The 21,828-nt window shown below is 44.4% G+C and overlaps 2 protein-coding genes across 5 annotated transcripts in view; one reads left to right on the plus strand and one right to left on the minus strand.

The window, feature by feature from the left end:
* Positions 1-394: 394 nt before the first annotated feature.
* RASL11B (RAS like family 11 member B) lies at positions 395-6,636 on the plus strand. Its single transcript, XM_083460181.1, has 4 exons — positions 395-923; positions 1,865-1,921; positions 3,816-3,892; positions 4,827-6,636. Exons 1-4 carry the CDS (start codon positions 785-787, stop codon positions 5,295-5,297), a joined length of 744 nt encoding a protein of 247 aa, XP_083316307.1. The 5' UTR covers positions 395-784; the 3' UTR covers positions 5,298-6,636.
* Positions 6,534-21,828, minus strand: part of SCFD2 (sec1 family domain containing 2) — a 154,296-nt gene continuing 139,001 nt past the window's right edge. Inside the window, exons 8-10 of one of the 4 annotated variants that reach the window (XR_014515826.1) lie at positions 13,549-13,668; positions 8,718-9,671; positions 6,534-8,671 (exon numbers count right to left, since the gene is read on the minus strand). Coding sequence is in view for 2 of the 4 variants with exons in the window: in XM_083459924.1 (XP_083316050.1) it covers positions 9,154-9,270; positions 13,549-13,668 (237 nt within the window). In the remaining 2 variants the exon portion in view is untranslated. Of the gene's footprint in view, positions 9,672-13,548; positions 13,669-21,828 lie in introns of all 4 variants that reach the window. The other 3 variants (XR_014515827.1, XM_083459925.1, XM_083459924.1) reach the window with 3 other exon arrangements.

The following is a 21,828-nucleotide window of genomic DNA, read 5'->3' on the forward strand; positions in this document are numbered from 1 at the left end:
AGATGAATTGGAACCCTTTACAACGTAGTTGAGGACGCAACAAAGCGAACTGGACTCCTTGGCAGGTTTTGAATAAAAATTCACAACCTTTTTATTGATAATAATCAGCTAAATCGTTTGAGCATCTATACAACTTTGTAACATGTAGAAAACAGCAGTCTCAGAGAAACCAAAGACTGGAACTGAGGGAAGTCGGTGGTGGGTGTGGGTGGGTTTTGTGTGGAAGGGTGGGGGGAGGGAGGAAAAATGGGGGGGGGGGACAAAGGATGATATGTTTTTGGATAATATGTCTTGTTTTAATTTTGAATAAAAAAACTTTTTAAAAAAAAAAAAAGAGAGAGAAGAGGGAGCTTGCAATCCGCTGCAGCTTGCACGCCGAGGGGCCGTCAGCCCCCACAATATTTTATCCAAGTTGGCACCCCTGCCCCCTTCCATCCCGGGAAGCAGAGCGATCGCCTTCCTAAGGAGCCAAGGCTCTCAGGATCGCGCAGCGGGAAGGCGGGTTTGCTAGGAGAAGGAGGTGGGGAGAGAGGTGGTGCCTGGCTCCGTATTGGCTGCTCAAAGCGAGGAGGAGGCGGGGCGGAGCTTTGCCCGGGAACCGGGAGGCGGGGCTTGCGGAAACCCAGAGAAAAGGGGCTCCGGAGCGCGGAGGCGGCGCAGAGCAGACGCGCTTCTTCTCCGTCTGTTCGGGTTCCCGTCGCGCCTCCTCTCTCCCAGTCCGTCCCCATCGCGGCTGGGCGTCGTTCGGCTTGCAGCGACGCTCGCCTCCCCGAGGGCAGCTGCGATGCGCCTGATCCAGAACATGGGGACCATCGCCGAGTACCCCCAGGCAGGGAGCACCCTCAGCGGAGATAGCTGCGGATCGGGCCGCCCCCGACTCATCAAGATCGCCGTGGTGGGAGCCAGCGGGGTGGGCAAGACCGGTAAGAGAACGGGACGCGCGGGGCTGATCCTGGCGACATGGAAAGGCGTGCGCTGGTGGCGGGGGTTGGACATAGGCAGACTGCAAGGACGCAATGAATATACCAATATTCAAGGCGGGGGGGAATCCTTCCCCAGTTGTAGCAAAAGGGCGGGGCGGGAAATAGAAACGCCCTGGAGGGTCCAGAGGGAGCAAACCTACTGCCATTGTGACCATCTGTTTGCCCGGTCCAAAGTATGGTTTGAATATGAGGATAGCATCCCTGCCAGCGATCCAAAGCGCTCACCTCTAATTTGGGGAGAAAGAGAGGATGGCTAGCTAGGTAGCAGCATCCTTCTTTTAGGTAAGCACCTGCTGCCAGATCAGGAATGGATGAAGATCAGTGACCAAACAAAAGCTCTGACACCCCCTGCTGCCCAAGCCTGACATGTGGACGCCTCATTAAAAGGATAACACCCATTCCCACTCCTTTGAAGATGCTTCTGTAGTTGCAACTTTCATCATAGCAGTGAATCCTTAACCTGTGAGGGGTGAATGATATTAGAAGGTGCCTAAATGCCTGTTCCTTCAGACTGAAAGGTGTATGGTGGATGACTGCTCACAGTTCCACTCTTAAAAGTAGTTACTCAGGAGTCAGCTGCAGTGGATTCTGTCTTTCCCAACAGAATATGCTTAGGATTGCAGCTTTTAATTTGCTTGACTGCTACATCCCAAGTTTTGATGGCTGCTGCTACTGCTAGCCAAAGGTAACTCTAGAAAAAGATGCACTCCCCCAATAGCCTATTGAAACACTTTCCCTGCTCGGGTGTTCTGTATGTGGAGTTTTTGGGTATGCAGACAGAAACTGGGGAAGGTTATTGCCCTTAAACACCAAGTGCAGATGACACTGTGTCTTCTGCTTTCCCCCCTTTCTAAGCTGCACCTTTTTATTATCAATTGCAGCCCTGGTGGTGAGATTTCTCACAAAACGGTTCATTGGAGACTACGAACGCAATGCAGGTAAGAAATGAGCCTTGCTGTATTCGCAGGTGTGCACTGCAGTGTATTTTGACTCCAGCGACAAACTCAATGAAGCCTTTGGTGTCTCACTTCCAGAAAGCTAGACTGTACAATGGGGATTTCACTAGGCAAAGTCACTATGCAACGCTGAAACCCAGGTGTCTGGCCAAGTGTTATCAAGAGGACAAAAAGAATTTATACACTGACCTACTTTAGCTAGCACAAGGCGAGAACTGCCCCGTTTTTATTCTCACTGCAGCCACATTGGGATGTCAAGCCCCTCCTCTATAGTTTGACTTCTGAAGTTTAGTCCTCATTCACCAATCTGCTACACACACACACACACACACACACACACACACACACCCATTAGAATGAAACAAGTTCTAAGCTAAAGGAGGTGGCTTCAGTCCTATAACCTTTTCCCACTCCTATATTTATGTAATCAACTTATTTATGCAAATAAGCTTGAATTCAAAGCCAAGTAGTTTGTTATTCATGAAGAACAGCAGACACACAAAATGAGGGCTTTCCAAGAAATTTCTGGACCACATGTGACCACAAAGAGGGTGGGAATGACCTTCTATAATGCAGATAAACCAAACCAAACTAAAGTTTTCAGTATATTGGGGGGGGGTGTTTAGGTGGCTCTCCAGGTGATGATGAGAGTTTGGGGTCCAAGCAAGATCTGGATGGCCACAGGTGCCCCATAACAAGGTGTACACCCATCAAAGCAATATTCCAATGTCCTGTTTTTGCTGTAATGAAGATGCAGTTTTATATTGAATGCATTTATTTCTTAGCATTCATTTCATTCTCCCTTACACAGGCTGCCTGTGTACTATAAATCTACTTGCACATATTGTAGATAAGCATTTGTAGCCACTTGGAGGGGTATGCATTTGCCTCAGCTTGAGCCAATAGTGTCAAGACCAAATATAGTTGATCTAGAATCAATTGTGACAAAGCCTTTAAAGTCTCTTGTATAAAATGAAAATGATCCCCCCTTCCCATTAATCAGACACTGTAGCTAAAATAGGAGTGTGTGTGTGTAGAGGGCAGGACACATCAGTGGCGTAGCATGGGTTGTCAGCACCCAGGGCAAGGCAAGTAATTTGCGCCCCCTAACCCATGGATTTTAGCAGGGGGCAGAGAGCTGTGAGTGCGAGTGCGCCCCCCCAGATGTTGCGCCCGGTGCGGCCAGCCCCCCCTGCACCCTCCACGCTACGCCACTGGGACACATTGATTTGAGGGTGGTGGTTTTTTAACAGCAGGCTGATTTGAGTGAAAAAGTTCTGTGACCACGCAAGATCCCACATTGTCAAGGAAGCACAGCATGCTCCAGTGTGGAACGTTGAAATCCTGCTAGTTCCAGTGTAACTGATTTTAAGCACATCCTTAACTTTCTTCTTGGACTCAGTGAAACTTAAATGAGCTTAAGTTTGGCTAGGAATGTGCTTCCCGTAAAAAGGGGCTAGACAACTAACTTTTTCCAAAGGTTAACTCTGCCAAGAGGTTTTTATGTAGGTTTGCTTCAGCATTTTAGCTTTGTAAGTGAAGCCAATTACTAAGAATTCTGTGGTTTTTTGCCCATATACGCCATGCTTTGCTGTGTTTAGGCTGTAAACACTTACCTGGGAGTACATCCCACTGAACTCAGTGGGATGAATTTCTCAGTAGACATGGGCAGGATTGTAGAGCCAGTCTTTCTTATGATGAAAACACCATCTGCCTAATGTAGCAAAAATGCCACTTTTTTTCAACAAGTCACAGATCCATCTCCACTAATGAGTTTTTTTCCTTTTCATTGTGCAGAGCTTAATGAATGTCAGTTTATCGTGCATGTACAATCCCCTCTCTGAACTTGTCTGATGAAGTGCATTTTTATTGCTAGGTAATTTGTACAGCAGACAGATCGAAATCGATGGAGAGTTGTTTGCAATTCAAGTCCAAGATACACCTGGAGTACAGGTGAGCTTTGTTCCTGTGCCTTGTACCACTTTAAAGGGGAGCTTCAGTTTTGGCACATTTCAAGAAGTTAATTGTTACATATATTGATTCATAAGAATCCCAGTAGGGCTTTACTTCCAAGTAGATGTGCAAGGATTGTAGTTGTTTGAATTGGGAGCCTAGCTGCATTGAAAAACTGTTTTGTTGCTATTAACTAGAGTTGTAAACAGTCAGACCTTGATAAACGGTCTGTATATCGTCCCCTGACAGTAAAAGAAAACAATCCACAATTTCAGCTAAACTTTTGTCTACTTGAAGATACAACCATTGTGTTTAGGAAACCTGCCTTTCTTAAAAGAAAGGGGGAAAACCCGAATGTGTTAAAAACAGTTCCTTGGCAAACTAAGAAATGCTTCATTTTTATTATTCTACTAAAGTGGACTGGAAATCTGGAAAGAAATTTCATTGCTATAGCCTAATCAACTTTAGTTTCATAAACACATATGCAAAAGAAACTAAAAGTCACAGCCCTGGCAGCTGCACTCATTAAAATTTGTTAGGAGTTGAGTTTATATTACGGAAAGTTTGAATGTATAGGCATGAGTAAGGGCAAATTTTGCCTTTTTGAACTGGGCCGTTCTCCAACTTTAAATGTTTCCAGCTCATACCTTTGTTCTTTTCTCCCCAGTCCCGACTCACTGTCTAGCCAGTTAATTTCCCATTCTACGGCACCACAAAGTCTTTTTCTCGAGGCAGAGTACAGCTTGAATATGGCAGACTTTGCAATAATTGAGTGTAGCATTTTTTATTTTATTTTTTTTGCAACTGGACTAACATGTGGAAATGTGGATTAAAATTTTAGAGACAACATGCAATAATAAACATGTAATGGACATTGTAGGCTTTCCTTTGCAGCCAAATATTTCCCCTACTTAATCTTTTTTTTCTCCCCCAGGTCCACGGACACAGCCTTGACTGTAACGAGCAACTGAACAAATGTATTCGCTGGGCAGATGCAGTTGTGATAGTCTTTTCGATCACAGACTATAAGAGTTACGAACTACTCAGTCGCTTCCACCAGCACATACGGCAGCTGCACCCAGGAAACAGAGTGCCTGTGGTGGTTGTAGCAAACAAAGCAGACCTCCTCCACATTAAAGAGGTAGAACCACAACACGGACTTCAGTTGGCTGGCATGTTGGGTTGCACTTTCTATGAGGTGTCTGTCAGTGAGAATTACAAGGAGGTCTTCAATGCCTTCCACAACCTCTGTAAAGACGTCTGTAAGCAACAAACCACCAGCAGCACGCCAGAGAAGAGGAGAAGCTCTCTCATTCCAAGACCAAAGTCACCCAACATGCAGGATCTAAAGAGAAGGTTTAAGCAAGCCTTATCTGCCAAAGTGAGGACTGTCACATCTGTCTGAAAGATCAAACTAAATGGGATGGGGTTTCCCTCCCCCTTCCCAGTGCATATTTCTATAGTTCCAGCTTTGGAACGTTAATTGCTGGTACTTCAGCATCCGAAAATCGTGCAAGAGTTCAGATGCACAGAAAGCATTTTGTAATGAAGGAGTAACACTGAAGCTTGAATAAGCCCCCAAAGAAGTGGTGGAGCATCGAATTTCTTGTTGCAAGCGCATTTGATTGACTAAATGGACAATATTTTCATGTTCTGCTGTGGAAGTTAGGTCATGTTGGTATTTGTATCATACTTACACAATGAAGGACAGGGAAGAAATATTCTGAATGCAGTCTTACTGATGGGGAACAAATTGGGTGTTACATCCATTAGCTATATTTTGGTATTTGGTGGAAAGCTGTCTTCTTTAGTGGTCTTTAGTGGAGCCGTCTGCTTTTTAAAAACCCATGGTTTAGAAAAGGGGTCAGCAACCTTTTCCAGCCGTGGGCCAGTCCACTGTCCCTCAAACCATGTGGTGGGCAGGACTATATTTTTTGTGGTGGGGGGAATGAATGAATTCCTATGCCCCACAAATAACCCAGAGATGCATTTTAAATAAAAGCACACATTCTACTCATGTAAAAACACACTGATTCCTGGACCATCCGCGGGCCGGATTTAGAAGGCGATTGGGCTGCTTCCAGCCCCCGGGCCTTAGGTTGCCTACCCCTGGTTTAGAAACACAAGCATGTCATTGAATGAGTAAAAGAAATGTCAGTATAAAATGTGGGGGGCATTATTAACTGTATTTCTGATGGTGTGATGAGACATTTTGGTACCACAACTGTTGTTTAGTATCATTTTATAGATAGCTAAAAGTTTACTCTCACTGTCTTTAAGACAGTATCATTTTGATGATTCTTCAGAGACTGGTCATCTGATGCAGTGCTGCAGCTTTCCAGATAAGACCTTTTTTCTGTATTCCACTCATCATGAGGATTGTAAAGTTCCCACTTAATTGGTCTGAACAGGAATACAACTTCCTATTGTTTCAATCCAATCCAATTATTTGTCTTAGTCTATGAAACTGTTCCATTTTAGCTGAGACTTATCTCCAGCTAAGGCATGAGGGCTATTCCACTACTGCATAAATGCTGTTTGTAGTAACATTTGAAAACACTGAGTTATCAGTCGTGTTATCCAGGATTTGAGGACTATGCGCCCGACACCAATGCACTTTAAAAACAAACAAACACCGTGCTTGTTCCTTAAGCTGTAACTTATTTATTTTTATGTTGACAGCAACTCTTTAAATGGGACATCTTCATTTTGTTCCCGTGATTAAACCAAACCTTGTTTTCTCATCTGATTGTTGTGTTTTATATTCAGATGCCAAACAAGCTAGAAATGAGTGGCAAGACTCGTGAGAGACAGGGAAGTCACCTAAAGGCATTCAAGGGCTAAGGGGACCTTCAATCATTGGCTTGGCCAGTGACGGTTTGCAGGGATTAGTGTCTCTCTGATTTCAGTAACACAACACAAATGCAGATGATCAAGACTTGCCTTTGCAGCCGTCTTCTGCTGTCCCCAACTGCAGACGTCTGTAATACAGACTTGTACTGCAGCAACTAAAGCAGTTACTGTATTATGCAAAAGCACCTGCCTCTTAAACCCTTTTTGGCATCGTTCTGTCATTCCTAAGATGCTGAAGACTGTGTAGTACAAAATCTGCACAATCCTCCTTTACCTCATCCTAAAAAACAAAAAGAAGCTATTGTATATCAAGACTTTTTCAGAGTACTGGGAGTATCCCTTGTCAAGACAGGGTCTCTTCCCACTGACTAAATCTGTATTTCCCACATTTTGAGAGCTATTCATGCCCGTTCACTTGTGACAATGGCATCAGAAATTCTGTACAAGCATCGTGTGGTCTTTTCCATTACATGCAATACACAGTGGTCCTGCAAAGCAAGCCCCAACTTTTATGTCTTGAGTCTAAACCCATGCTGCAGTTAAGCCTTGGCTCTCTGCATGCGAGAACCATCATGAACAGAGAGGAGCAGCCATTGAATGAATGAAGGTCTGGCTTCCCAACAGCCTTTGGGGCAGCCACCAACGGGCAGAAAACTGGTCTGGGTTTCCAATCCCATCAAGGAGACAAAGAAAAGATGCATCATCTCTGCCATATGCCCGTTTTCCTGCTTAATCTCCAAAATACTGACGTCTATTAACGCAGTGTAGCAGAACTGCAATGGTAACCATGGAGACTGCCAGCTTTTTCTTTTCTCTTCTCCAAGTGCTTGAAAACAAATAGCTATACAGATATGATTTGTCACCTGTCTATCAAATGCAGCCTGCGAGGTGGGTCCAATGTCTATTGCCATAAGTAAATGCTACAAAATGTGTCCTTTTCATTTAAGAAAACTTTGTCCATTGTTCCCCTTCTGTTAGCTGGGTTAGAGCCCAATTCAGATTACCTTCATGAAGGGCCATGAAATGAAATATGAAATGACTTTAAAAATGGGATGATCAGCATCTACTAGACTGGGGAAGGCCTAAACTGGTGGTCCACATAAATATTTGCTGGCTTACGCTGGAAAAAGGCAGTGCCTCGCTGTATTCTAACATTGTAAACAGCAGCAAAGAATCACTAGCTGGCTGGAGGAAAATCTCATATGCAATTCAGAAAAGAAAATTTTGTTTCTCTGCTTGATTTGTCGGGCATTCTTTCCTAATCTTAAACTATTCTACCATTGTTTTTTCAGAAAACTAGTTATAAGAGAAAGATTAGCTGTAGCCTTATAATGTTAAATCTGCTACAAATTTTTATCTGCTTCTTTTATAACAGAAGACACTAAGTAACCATTTCATCCAATAAACCCTGGTCTGGACTAACAAGCTCTTTGCTCTGGACTAACAAGCCGGCTTCTTCTATAAATGTTCTACATTCAGTAGCCCAAAGTGGAAAAGACTGATTTCAGCATGCAGTGGTAGCAGGTTTCATGTTTGAATGACTTTTGGTGGCAATGTCTAAGGGAGAATAGTTAGCATATTGTGACCACCCTCAACATTTGGGATGGAGTAGGCTAGAAGTCCAATAATACATGCAGTTGTGGGGGATACTCCATCTAGAAAACTAGTCATGCCTGGGAGATGTCTATGTGGAACCCTTCCTTCTAGTTTGTTAAAGGAAGGGAGGGTTTTTCATTGGAGGAAGCAACTGAGTTGAAGTGGGAAGGTCCAGAAGCTTTTATCGTATGTATCTACTGAATGTATAAACTGACCCTGTGTCTACATGACAACCCAGGCCCATACAGAGTTTTTTGCTCTTAGTATGACAATGTAAGTCCGGCAGGCCCCGGGTGAGCTCCTGAAGCCGGCTTAGACCTCAGAGGCCTGCTCCACCCTCCACACAGGCCTATGGCAACCCCATGGTGCTGTGCACTTTCAACAGTTCTGAAACAATCCTACCTCATTTGGGTGCTCAATTTTCCAACACCCTAAATGTCCAATCACACTGGGCTGATTCTGTAGTATATTAATGTATACTTAGCTATCAAAGGCTTGATATTTACCTTCTGTGTAGCACCACTGAGATGGACACCACTGACTCTACAATGGACCAATAGAAGATTTTTACATTTTTTTTGGAAAGCACTGATAGGCAATCCCAGTCCTCCCTCTTTCCTCAGTGATGTCCATTGGTTGCCATTATGAAAGCTGCCCAACATTAGAGCTCACTATATTAGAGATTGTGAAGAAGACATTAAGGCACACTTTGTTGTCACTGACATATTCTGCTCAAACAGATCCAACATTTTCTCCAGGGGTATCTTATATCACAAGCCAGCCAACTGCATAAGCAAGATGGAAGGAAAAGCTCAGTATAAAAGAAAACGAAGGAAAAGTTCAGCATAGAAATGGAAGCACTGATAGCCATCTTCAGTGGTTCTGCGATGCTCCGATGAGAGTGATATGGACAGGGAGGAACCTTTACCCTGTAGCTGCCAGCAAGAAAGAAAGAATTTCAGTTAAACACAGCATCACTGCAGAGAGAAGAACTGAAAGTTGGCTTGATGTCACAGGACTAATGAACAGATTTTCAAGTGCTATCTTAGTGTAGGTACTTTTCTCTTGCTGGCAGCTATCAAAGCAATTCCCCCAATGTTCAGATCAAGATCAGGAGTAATTTCAGAACCTCTCATTTTCTGCAGGAATGTCTCATGGGATAGAAGGCCAAGGGTTTTGATATTTTTCCGGCGAGTTGGGCTTGGTGCTCATCTTCTCTGATAAGACTCTTGGCTTGTCAAATGCCAATGTCTGGCTGGAGACGGTCCGTGGCAAACAGCAGCTCCAGGAGGCTAAGTGGTGTCAGGAGAGCTGTGGAGAATACAGTTACCTGAAAATAAAGAGAGATGCATAAAGAATAACAGAGACTAATCCCTGCCACCACTACCAGACACAGAGAAGTGTCAGGCACAGTTTATGACAAGGAGTTGCGTTTCTGCAGGCAAATAAATACAGCTTCACTAAAGCTCAATGTCTTATTATAGATAGTACTATTATTGGAAACATCATAATCAGAAAACTTGTACCCCATTGCATAATTTTCTTTTCTTTTCCCCCAACTTATGGGCTATAGCAATGTTCCTTATTTTAATTAATTGTCAATCTGAATATACCTGCAATAGGTTTACTGCAACTGTGTTAATATTTTTGTCAACAAATGATTCAATTTAAAGCTGTTGCTTCTTTTTGGCTTATGGTGAATTTTAAAAATCAAATGTGTTTTTATCCTAGCATGTGCTCAGCAGATTACAAAATTTGCCTTCTCGCATTTGTAAGAGATAATAGTTAACCTGTGTCATGCATTGTGCAGTGGTGGATGCTGGGTCTCAAATTTCAGCCCACAATCAGAGCCCCTCCATCGACTAAACATTTTCAATTGATTAATTATTTCTTTTAAGCTGATTAATCAACCAATTAAATTTATTTACATCTGTCAAGTACCAAAACCTCAATAGAGATGCCTTTTGAAATTCTTACCCATTAATAATAAAGACAATCTTTACTATTTCCTTCTTTCACAGTAAGAATGAAATAATGCAGTAACTAAAACAGGTGTAAAAATGATAGGAGTAATGGAAATATATCCTTTTTGCATTCTCTGGGTTGTAATCAATTCCAGTTATTACTAATGCCAGTTATTAATCACTGTTTGTTTCTGCAAGGTGGCCTTGTGCTTCTCTGAGACATTCACAGGTATTTTTAAGTACAATCCTTAACAAAAAGAAATGCCACGAATAAGCTATTTTCTCTTTGTGTTTCTCAATGAAAGGCACGGCTTCTCTTATCATCATAACCATCTCTGTATTTGAGATGTGAACTGTGAACTGAACCACACGTTCTTTAACTTTGCATTTAGTCTTCATTTGCTTATACTCCAACCAAACATTGGAAGTGATCGGTATCTGTTGACAGGCTCTTTGCTTGTTGCTGAAAACACTTTAGATTTAACAACCCTAATCCAATTCCTGTTTAAAAGGGACACCAGCATAAACTGTGAACTGCAAGGTGTTGTTTGAATAGAACGGTATGCCAATAGCAATGTTTTCATCTGGGCCTGAGATTTAAAAGTGAGTGACACGAGGCTTCACATAAACAGCTTTGAATAGTGCCAGGATCATTGAAAACATAATCCTGAACAGGTGGTCAGCATTCAGAGACTCAGAGGAGTCCAGGTAAATCCAGATGATTTGGAAACTTTATGTGAGAAAGACTCAGATAACTTTTTTTCAGGGTGGGGTGGGGAGAGGCATAGGATTCCCCTTCCCTTCCACTCACTCCAAAGCTTTTAATCTCTAATGTAACAGCTTTATACATAGGGGTATAAAACAATGAGTATGTTCTGAATTCTTTGTCTCAAGGGGTGACCCATCGTTGGTGGGGTCAAGTCAAAGCAAAGCAACACCAGATTCCATGTCACTCCTTGTCAAACCTCAATCCCTCTCAGATAGTAAGCCAAAAAGCCTGGCTACATAGTTTAAACTCTTCTCACTCATTAAACCTCTGCTTATCTTTCAAGCTGTAGTTATACATTTGGAGTTGGGATTAACTTGTCCATCAGTGTACTGCAAATTCAAGGTCTGCCCAGGGCAGCGAAGAATTTGATTCCTTGGGTTAAGGGGATAATTGAGAAGCAAAACGCAAGCAGGAGAGTTATCAGATGAAAACGTGTTGCCGGAGAAAGCATTTAAGGCTTGGGAACTATTGAATGAGCTCTTAACTCAAGAATGCCATTAACACGCAAAAGGCATCTTCTCCAGCCCTGCATTGCTTCAACGCCCACCCTGCTTCCACCTCCAACGTTTTCACTAATCAAACATGCGGCCACCATGATTTATGACAGGAGTGTTTGCATGCTGTTTGTAGAGCAAAAACATGCTATTTATGTACCATGGGGGTAGAGAAGGATGTCTGCCTGGATTTCTGGTGGAGCCCTGAAGAAAAGTGTCATGACAGCTCCTTGTAAGACTGGCCCACCCCAATGATACCCACTCAGAGAAGAAAGGAGTGGGGAATCTTTCTGTGAGTGTACAGTCGCAGCCAATGACTTATGGCTAGAAGTATGCTGTGAAGGCTTACAAAATTATAGCTGCAGCTTGGCAGACGTTTAAGCTGACCCTGACTGTGTACACACAATAATTTGCTGGACGACCAGCGTACAAAAGCGGGCCAGTGTTGTCAGAGCCTGCAAAACTGCCTAGGTTCCTGAAGCAGTTTCCCATCCATGTCCCTAGTTCTTGGGTAGGCTTCAGATAATTCACAAGGGGTTGGGGAATCCTGTCAGGAAGCTGTTTGGTAAACCGCCCTCTCTCTGTGGTGTAGAATTCTGGAGTCCCTCTCTAGCCTCAGGCCTCCATGTTCCTCATCCCAGCTTGAGGTGGTACTGTACCTGCTACTGCCATTCTCTGATAGGCTTACGTCTTTCTTATGTCCCGTCTCACTAAACTCAGTTGCCAGTGTGGTAGGGCTACACCTCACAACAGGCTGTGTGATGGACTACAACTGACACCATTCCTGATCAGAGAATCATAGAGTTGGAAGGGACCATGAGAGTAATGTAGTCCAGCCCTCTGCAATGAAGGAATATTTTGCCCATGCAGCTCAAAGAGAGGCTGTGTGGTGTAGTGGTTAAGAGTGGTAGACTTGTAATCTGGTGAACCGGGTTCGCGTCTCCACTCCTCCACATGCAGCGGCTGGGTGACCTTGGGCTAGTCACACTTCTCTGAAGTCTCTCAGCCCCACTCACCTCACAGAGTGTTTGTTGTGGGGGAGGAAGGGAAAGGAGATTGTTAGCCGCTTAGAGACTCCTTAGGGTAGTGATAAAGCGGGATATCAAATCCAAACTCTTCTCTTCTCTTCTTCTTCTTCTTCAAACCCACAATCCTGGGATGAAGAGTTTCATGCTCTACCAACTGAGCTATCTCAGATGGGTGGGGCTGATGGGAGCTTGAGTTCAAAAACACCAGAAAGCTACCAAGCAGCCTATCCCTGGTACTGAATGCACCACCCCATGTACTCAGTTATTTTGAGTGTTATTTGTTCCTATCTGGAACATAAACTAGGTAGGAGACAACTTTGAACTCCATAGCTACGTGTCCATATATGTCCTCCTCCCTCCAGCCTACAAGGCCGGTTCCACATGTGCAGCAGAATGAGGTGAGAAAGAAGCGGTAGAATAATAGAGCGAACCACCTCAGGCGGAGGAGCAACAGTCTGGAAAATCCCTCTACATAAAAACTCCCTAAATGGAGAAAACTAGCACTGCAAGGAGAAAGGTAACAAAGAACCTTTCTTCCTGATGTGCTAACTTTCAACCTGAAGGGGTTTTGTTTTATTTTTTTAACCTGATGGAGCATTCAGAAACGCCACTTGCCACTTGAAGTCGGAAGGGGCACCGTCTGCTCCATCACCTCAGGATTCCACCACCTCATTCTTCTGCATGCGGAGACCCAGCCATACCGTAGAGCTTTTCAGGTTTGCTTTATCCTGTGGCACATTTTGGGCAGGGGAAAGGCTTTTGTGGATTATAGGGGCTGTTTCTGTGAATGCTTCCCATTTTTTTCTGCAGAGCATGCCACTTCATTCAAGCCGAGAATCGAGTGTTTGTGACCCCAGAAAACTCTTAGCATCAGACTGAGGCTGAACCCAATAGTTCTACATCCATATGCGGAGATGTTCTTGTTCCGAAATGCCTAAAAAGAGTTTTGTACCTGTACTCCAGGCTTCTGCGCCATTACAAGGTCCTTTACCATTTTGACTTCAGACACCGTCACTCCACCAACCACAAAGATGATCACCAGAGGGTGATCACTAGGGTGAGGGCGGCTCACCTATTAAAGGAACAGAATTAAGATGGTTATGCAACTTGAGCTTATTTATTTAACCCCCCCCCCAAGTAAAGTATATACTACGATTCAGAGCAAAACCCTCCAAAGGTAGCTGACAGCAGAACCAGAATATAAAACTAAAACATTACACATTCAAACAGCAGCAGTTAAAACAATTTGGAGCGCCACATATTGAGATGCACCTTGAATAATGATAATCACCACGTTTTCAGGGTCTGTTTCAAAGCCAGGATGCTAGAGGCCAGCATATCTCCCGGGGGAGGGGGGAATTCCACAAGCAAGGGGCCACTCCAAAGAAGGCCCTCTCTTTTCTGCCTGGCAAGCGAACAGATCATGAACAGAGACCTCCTTTCCCTCCTCATTTACTTTGCCTTCCATTTTCTATGCCCATTTACCTATGCACCGTTGCTATGGTTGCAGCTTCACCCCTAAGATGGCTGCCCATCTTGTCAGATTAGAGAGAAGAGGAAACTGGATTCTCATTGCTTGATGACAGTAACAAAGCATGCATGTAACAGCCTCCTAAACCACTTCTAGGCTGATGGTGTGGAAACGTTTTGTAAAAATGCAACTTTAAAAATATAATTTGCTTCATGTTCTCTTGCCATCTCCCAATGAAAAGATGCCAGTAATAGGTTTATTTAAAACAAGTCCCTTTCTAGCTTAACTATTAACACTGACAAGCGAGGAAGCAGCAGATCTGAAAGGCATGGCGACATCCAGATATTCTGCTGCCTGTTCTGTAATAGATTTATGAGTCAACTCAAAGAAGCCCTTGAAAGAGAGAACTGTCCTTTGTAAAGGAAGACATAAGGGCACCCTAGGTGGACAGACCAGAATGGAGAGAGGGTTGCTGTGCTATGCTAGCAACTAACTGCCTCATCTTGCAATACCATTTGTTATATGCATTAGTTCTACTGATTGAAAGCACTAAAAGTTCCATGACCGGATGGAACCTGTACTGTCTATTATGGAGGGCTTCCATACTGCAAGTCTGAGTGTTGTTGGTTTTTTTGCAAGGCTGGTGAAAGACATTTCACTGGAAGTGGCAGCGTGCTCAGGATCCCATGCAAAGTGGCTCAGGATTCCTTGCAAAGTGGTTCGATGGGAAGCAAAACACGAAACAAAAATGCAAGGGCGATGCAGATTGCATTCCTTCCCTTCAGCCACCTCAAAGCAGGCAGGCAGCACCGAATGTGGTGGAGAGGCCACCAAACCGCATGTGTACCCTCCAACATTCCTCAGAGGGGAATAGGGACATTTCTCACTCACTCCCAACTGACTCTCCACAAGCCCCCCATTTTTTGTGTCTCTCCACCCAGTGGTGAAGCTGCAGGCTCCGCTACCGGGGGCGGAGAGCAGGCGTGGCGTGGCTGGCGCCCCCGGGGCGTGGCACGCCGACCATGAGGGTGTGACACTGTGGCGATCACACAGGGTCCCCGGACATTTAACAGTCTATTGATCCCTGTGCCACCACAGGTGGCTGTGTTGCCATGGTAACAATGGCCTGCCCTCCTATGTGTCATCTCCTGCTTCTCCCTTAAAAGCCACCAACTACAGGTGTCCAGTGTGGGTTAGTGAGGAGAGACAGAGAGGTGCAGTTGGTGGTGAGAGAGAAAGCAGAGGATTTGGATTTTCTTCTGATTTTGACTGCTTAAAGAGGAGGCGGAGCCAGCATCAACCATGCGGTCAGTTCCAGACCTTCAGGAAGAAAGAAGGTTCAGTGGACTTTTCCTTCGCGGAACAGAGTGGCTCAGGCGGCTGAGAAGCATAATGCAGCTTAAAAAGAGCAATAAAGTGGCCCCGCTCCAGCCCAAGGAGCAGCCTCCAGTGGCACCAGTTGTGACAAAGCTCTTCAAGAGTTTTCCAGAGCTTGAGAAGGCAATAGCCCGACACCGGGCCCGTATTAGGCCAGCACCTGAAGAAGAGGACATAATTGTAGAAGATCTGGAATGAGCTTCCGGCGTGACGGGTCAAGGGAAGGTGCTCCACTTTGGAAGAGTTAAAAGGGAGTAAGGGAAGAACGAAGGCAATGAGATCAAGGTAACCCTCCAGCCTCTCCTGAGCTGCAGAGGCTAAGGGCAGAGAGGCAGAGGGAACTAAGTTCCCACAGGAGGAGTACTTGCCTCCAGGCCAGGAGAGGCGAGTCACCAGAGGATCGTGGCCGCCCTATGCCTCAGGGCAGATAAAAGCCAGCCAGCCCCAGCCCCAAGTTGCGGGAGCAACATTGTTGGTTCCTGCCTGAACCCTGTCCTGCTTTCCTGCCTGAGCTCCTGATCTGCTCTGGCTCCCTGCTTGCATGCCTGTTCCTGACTTCACCCGACTCCCTGCCCTGCACCCATCAGGGCTAAGAAAAAGACAGGGCTGCATTCAGCCAAGTCACCCCATTCATACAAGGAGCTCTGTGTGCACAACAGAACTTCCCCCCAGTTCCCCCCCTTGCACTCCTCCAGGCTGCTGTATAAGCACGGCTATGATTTTATTAATGTACAGCATATTTTAAAGGTTTCCATACTTTTCATTTTGAATACTACGATACACCTTCCCTTGCTAATTAAATTAAACCACTGCTTATTTTGATCTTTGCTGGCTACGGCTAACCATTTGTCCTCTATTACACACAGTCAAGTTCCCTCACCACCAGTTCCTGAGCATGCTGTGTCACGCTCCTCAGAATGACTAGTAGGGGGTTTTGGTCTCTCAACAAGATTGTTTACAAAGTATGAAGACTGAAATCCCTGTCAAGCAGTCTTCCCAGGTGCACAGTTCTTGAACATGTACATAATTTAAAATTAGCATCGCCAATTGGCAATCAGATAATGGACCACCTACAGAGATGGGGAGAAGGGCAGACAGACAATGTGTGGGTAATGTTTTCTCTCCGCAATCTTCTTTTGCTGTGAGTTTTCAAGGGGAGGGGAGATTATAGTATGTTAGGACACACACTGGGTTGCCATTTTGGGCAACTTCCAATGTATATAAAAAGATAATAAAACGTTAAACATTAAAAAAACACCTTTTCCTATACAAGATTGCCTTCAGACGGCTCAGGGGTTGGATATCTCCCACATTTCTCCAATGAAAATAGGAATATCCTACCATACCCTTCCACATTTCTCCAATGAAAACAGGGACATCCTAAGGAAAAGTGGGACATTCTGGGGTCAAATCAGAAACTGGGATGGCTTCTTTAAATCAGGGATGTCCCTGAAAAATAGGGACACTTGGAAGGTCTGGTAGTACCTTGTAAGGCTGCAAGCCTATGCAGAATTATGTACAGTTTGCCAAAACCCGGTGATTTCCAGTGCAGGCTGGTCCATTTGGCAAATGGGGCATTGCTCCACCAACCTCAGTCAGCCCACACCTGCATGTTTCTTTCAAGCACCCCAAGGGGTTGTCCTGGCTGCCATGTTCCTCAGACACAGTGTGACCCTCGTAGAACTTAGCAGAGAGAAGGATGGGGACAAAATGAGAATCACTTGGCTCTGCCTGTCGTTGGCTCTGGTTCCACCTACTGTTTGTTGTTGGCTTTCCTGCCTTCTGCTCTAGTGACCCCATTCATTGACAATTTCAAAGGGCTTGGTTGGGCATGCCTACCTAAATGTGTAATAGGGTCAGGCTGCAAGTTGTTCCAAGATGTGGGTTAAAACACAAGGTGAGCGTATCCCTCACGTTTGCTAAATGATGACCAACCATGTTCAGGCTTGACATGTTGTTGTTGTTTAGTCGTTTAGTCGTGTCCGACTCTTCGTGACCCCATGGACCAGAGCACGCCAGGCACTCCTGTCTTCCACTGCCTCCCGCAGTTTGGTCAAACTCATGCTGGTAGCTTCGAGAACACTGTCCAACCAACTCGTCCTCTGTCGTCCCCTTCTCCTTGTGCCCTCCATCTATCCCAATATCAGGGTCTTTTCCAGGGAGTCTTCTCTGCTCATGAGGTGGCCAGAGTACTGGAGCCTCAGCTTCACGATCTGTCCTTCCAGTGAGCACTCAGGGCTGATTTCCTTCAGAATGGATAGGTTTGATCTTCTTGCAGTCCATGGGACTCTCAAGAGTCTCCTCCAGCACCATAATTCAAAAGCATCAATTCTTCGGCGATCAGCCTTCTTTATGGTCCAGCTCTCACTTCCATACATCACTACTGGGAAAACCATAGCTTTTACTAGACTCAACATACAATCTGGTATACTCTGTTCACAGCCGCTATGCATGCACTGGTTTCCCGGCAAAAGAAGAAAGCGATGGATGTCAGCTGTCTTCTTCCTGTCCGTCATCCTACTTCTACCGCAAGATGATATGCAGCATGACAGCATAGCTACGTTTCTGCAGAACCCAAACTATTTGCATATCATAAATAAAAGCACGCAGTTTGTGAAAGATCTCAACAGCCACACTGAAAAGTAGGTCAAACAAGACTCCAAAATTGCTGAGCAGTACAGCAATATGAGCCGCTGTGCTGTTCAGCGACTTGTCTGAGCTTAGCTGACATAAGTTAAAGAATAAATATTTATGAAGATTACAGACAGAACTATTGGCTACTCAGAATTAATGGTAGAATACAAGCCACAGTGACTGGAGGTCCCTGGGCTAAATCTGATATTGAGGGATACCATCTGCTACCACTGCCCTTGCCAAGATAAGAGAACTCATTGAAGGGGCTTTCCTGAAAACAAATTTCTGACAAGGGTCTTATATTTATTCTTTGCCCCCCCCCAAAGAAAAGCTCAACAACTTTTGCGTACGGATTTTCACTTTTTGAAATATGGCAAACCTAGCTTAATGCCTATATATTTTCCTAACATAATTCTTCAGCAGCCTAGAAAAATTACCGCAGGTGCTAATAAGATTTTGCATCCTTTGTATTTTGACAACTTTTCTTTAGAAAAGCTCCACAAACTTCTACTTCTACCAAATGTGTATGAAATCATCTCTATAATTTTATCTTAAAAATCTGGCTATATTAGTGCCATAATATTTTTTAAAAAACTATCTTAACCAATGTGGTAATGACTTCTGAACATTTCCTTCAAATTAGGAATGACTTGAGAGAAGTAAATTTGTAGTCTCAGATGAAAAATGTCTATCTATCTATACATACATATCACCATTTTTCATCTGTGACTACAAATTGCCTAGCTTTCCCCTATTTTAAGTCATTATTCTCTGAGTGTATCAAAATATGAAATGGTTTACAGTCCAACCTGATGCATGTTCATTCAGAAATATGTCCTATTTAGTTTACTGGGACTTGTCAGTTTTTAGGTGTGCTGAACCCAAACACCTAGGTCTTGGTTTCCTGTACAGTGGTACCTTGGGTTAAGTACTTAATTTGTTCTGGAGGTCCGTTCTTAACCTGAAACTGTTCTTAACCTGAAGCACCACTTTAGCTAATGGGGCCTCCTGCTGCTGCCGCGCCGCCGGAGCACAATTTCTGTTCCCATTCTAAAGCAAAGTTCTTAACCCGAGGTACTATTTCTGGGTTAGCGGAGTCTGTAACCTGAAGCGTATGTAACCTGAAGCGTCTATAACTCGAGGTACCACTGTATTAATATGTTATCAGCTTGCCCTAGCAAACACCCAATATACATTTGTGTGGGACCAAGCCCCATTGAACTCAGTGAAGCTTACTTCTTGGTAGGCAAGCCCAGGATTGTGTTCCAAACCTCAATGTTAACATGTTTGTGGAGTTAGAAAAGGACTTTAAGGTTACTTAATGCATACTGAAAGAAGTTATGAAATTTAAGTGAGCTGCGTGTGCTTTCGTGATTGTGCTAACAAAGAAAATGCCTCAACAAATACTTTCCTTAAGCAAAAAATAAGCAAGCATCCAAACACATGGTGCATATATAAAATAGTATCCCTTTTCAAAGGTCTGAAAGTCAAACCACGAATTCCAGATATGCATATTAAAATGCAGACTGCTTAGGCATGCAAGTTTTCAATTAAAACTGTTATGAAAGAGGTTTTGGAACATTTCAACCCTCCCCCCCCCCCCCGCTGTTCGTGGTTTTCTTTTCCTTTCTTCATTGGAACTGGACAATTTATGAATGCAAGTTAAACTGTGTGTGGACCTGGGGTACAACTGAGATTTTTGATGAGATAAAATACAATTACATAAGGCTTTTTGTTTTGAAGTGATCAGTGCCATGTGGCTAAATGCAGCAGGATTCCATGGTGAAACACCAAAAGGAGGATTTCTGATGGCAAGTATTTCTAACCTTATTATAATAGTTGAGGCTTCAAGGGAATCTAATGAGATTGGCTACTCTGAGGAGTTTCCATGTCCTCTTGTTGTTTGTGTTCATCATGCCAGTTTCTTTGCTGGAATGCATTATATATTAAATGTTGCTCCTCGTCCCGTAAGGACAGTACATTGAGCTCCTCCGGCTTCTTGAGGTACAACTTCAAAGGGTTATTGTGTGAGGGGGTAAACGTGTGTGTGTTGGGGGGAAATGACTATATATGCTGCCTCAAGCTCTTAGGAGGAAGTCCAAATTAAAATGTAGTAAATAAAACCTGTTAAGTGGTATGAGTTCTTAAAATGTCTGCCTTTGAGTGCTGGATGTTAAAATGCAGGCACCAGATTAAGTACAGTGTATGTGCCATTATGTGGGACGCGGGTGGCGTTGTGGGTTAAACCACAGAGCCTAGGACTTGCCGATCATAAGGTCGGTGGTTCGAATCCCCGCGACGGGGTGAGCTCCCATTGCTCGGTCCCTGCTCCTGCCAACCTAGCAGTTCAAAAGCACGTCAAAGTGCAAGTAGATAAATAGGTATTGCTCCGGCGGGAAGGTAAACGGCGTTTTCGTGCGCTGCTCTGGTTCGCCAGAAGCGACTTAGTCATGCTGGCCACATGACCTGGAAGCTGTACGCCGGCTCCCTTGGCCAATAAAGCGAGATGAGTGCCGCAACCCCAGAGTCGGTCATGACTGGACCTAATGGTCAGGGGTCCCTTTACTTTTATGTGCCATTAAGAAAGTCTTGCTAGAGCAGACCAAATACTACCAGTCTAAAATCCTATTTCTAGCATTGGCCCTACAGATACCACTGGGAACTAATTTCCATCCTCTGTTGTTTGTCAACAGCATTGGTTACTCAGAATTTTCTGCCTCTAAACACAAAGGTTCCATTCAGCACTTGTGGCTACGAGCTGCTAATAAACCAGGGATGGAGAACCTCCTTCTTTATTGACTCCCAACTCCCATCGGCCCCAACTAAACAGGGGTTGAGCAATCTTTCAAGGGCCACATACCAGCAGCAAGCATGGCCAGAGGCAAAGGTGGGTGTAGCAATAAATATAAATTTTGCCGTTGTACAGCAGGCTAGTTTCTACACAAGCTCACGCAACTCTCTCTTCTCCTCCATCCAAGCAAGCAAGAGGCATTATTAGTGTTCAAGGACACAGTCCAGTTAGAGAAAAACAGTCAGAGCGGGTACAGGGTACAGCTGGTGAAGGATATGGCTTGGGGAGAGAGTCCCAAGAGCCAGGCAGAGAGCCTGCAAGAGTTGTATTTGGTCCCTGGGCCTGAGGATTCCCATGCCAGTGCTAAACTGTGGTAAATCTAAAATGGAAGCTTCTGATATTCTCCTTATGCCAGTGCTGGAGATAAGAGGAGAGTTGCACATGAGCCCAGAAGGAGGCTAGGCTCATTGTCATAATACCAAATCACAGTCCAAACACAGCATATTGACATGCATATTAATGGCACACCAGCCCTTTCTCATATTAAATATGGCAATCCTCATAAGAGTTCTTTCCTACAGTTCTATGATTCTGAGGAGCCATTAAGTAATCAATAGTAAATAACTCTTGTTTCCAAGACAGCCCACAAAAACGCTTTCCCCTGTTGTTTTCCCACGTGCTAACAGAAAACCCTGCGACAGCGAAGGTATTACAGCATATCATGTACTAAGGCTCCCCTCAACCAAGCACGTTTGTCAGGTTCAACCGAAAAGTGACATTTCTTGCCCAGGTTTTGATATATAGTGGTGCCTCGCAAGACGAAAAGAATTTGTTCTGCGAGTCTTTTCGTCTTGTGATGTTTTTCGTCTTGCGAAGCACGGTCCGTCGCAACTGCGCCTCTTCAAGCGGCTTTAAGAAAAAAACGCAAGACGTTTTCGTCTTGCGAAGCAAGCCCATAG

Source organism: Podarcis liolepis, assembly GCF_965112155.1.
Source record: "Podarcis liolepis genome assembly, chromosome: 9".
NCBI lineage: Eukaryota > Metazoa > Chordata > Lepidosauria > Squamata > Lacertidae > Podarcis > Podarcis liolepis.

Coding starts and splice junctions, on each gene's coding strand:
- RASL11B (XM_083460181.1), top strand. CDS start 785: ATGCGCCTGATCCAGAACATGGGGACCATCGCCGAGTACCCCCAGGCA. Junction 1,922..3,815: donor AGACTACGAACGCAATGCAG/GTAAGAAATGAG, acceptor TTTTATTGCTAG/GTAATTTGTACAGCAGACAG. Junction 3,893..4,826: donor AAGATACACCTGGAGTACAG/GTGAGCTTTGTT, acceptor TTTCTCCCCCAG/GTCCACGGACACAGCCTTGA.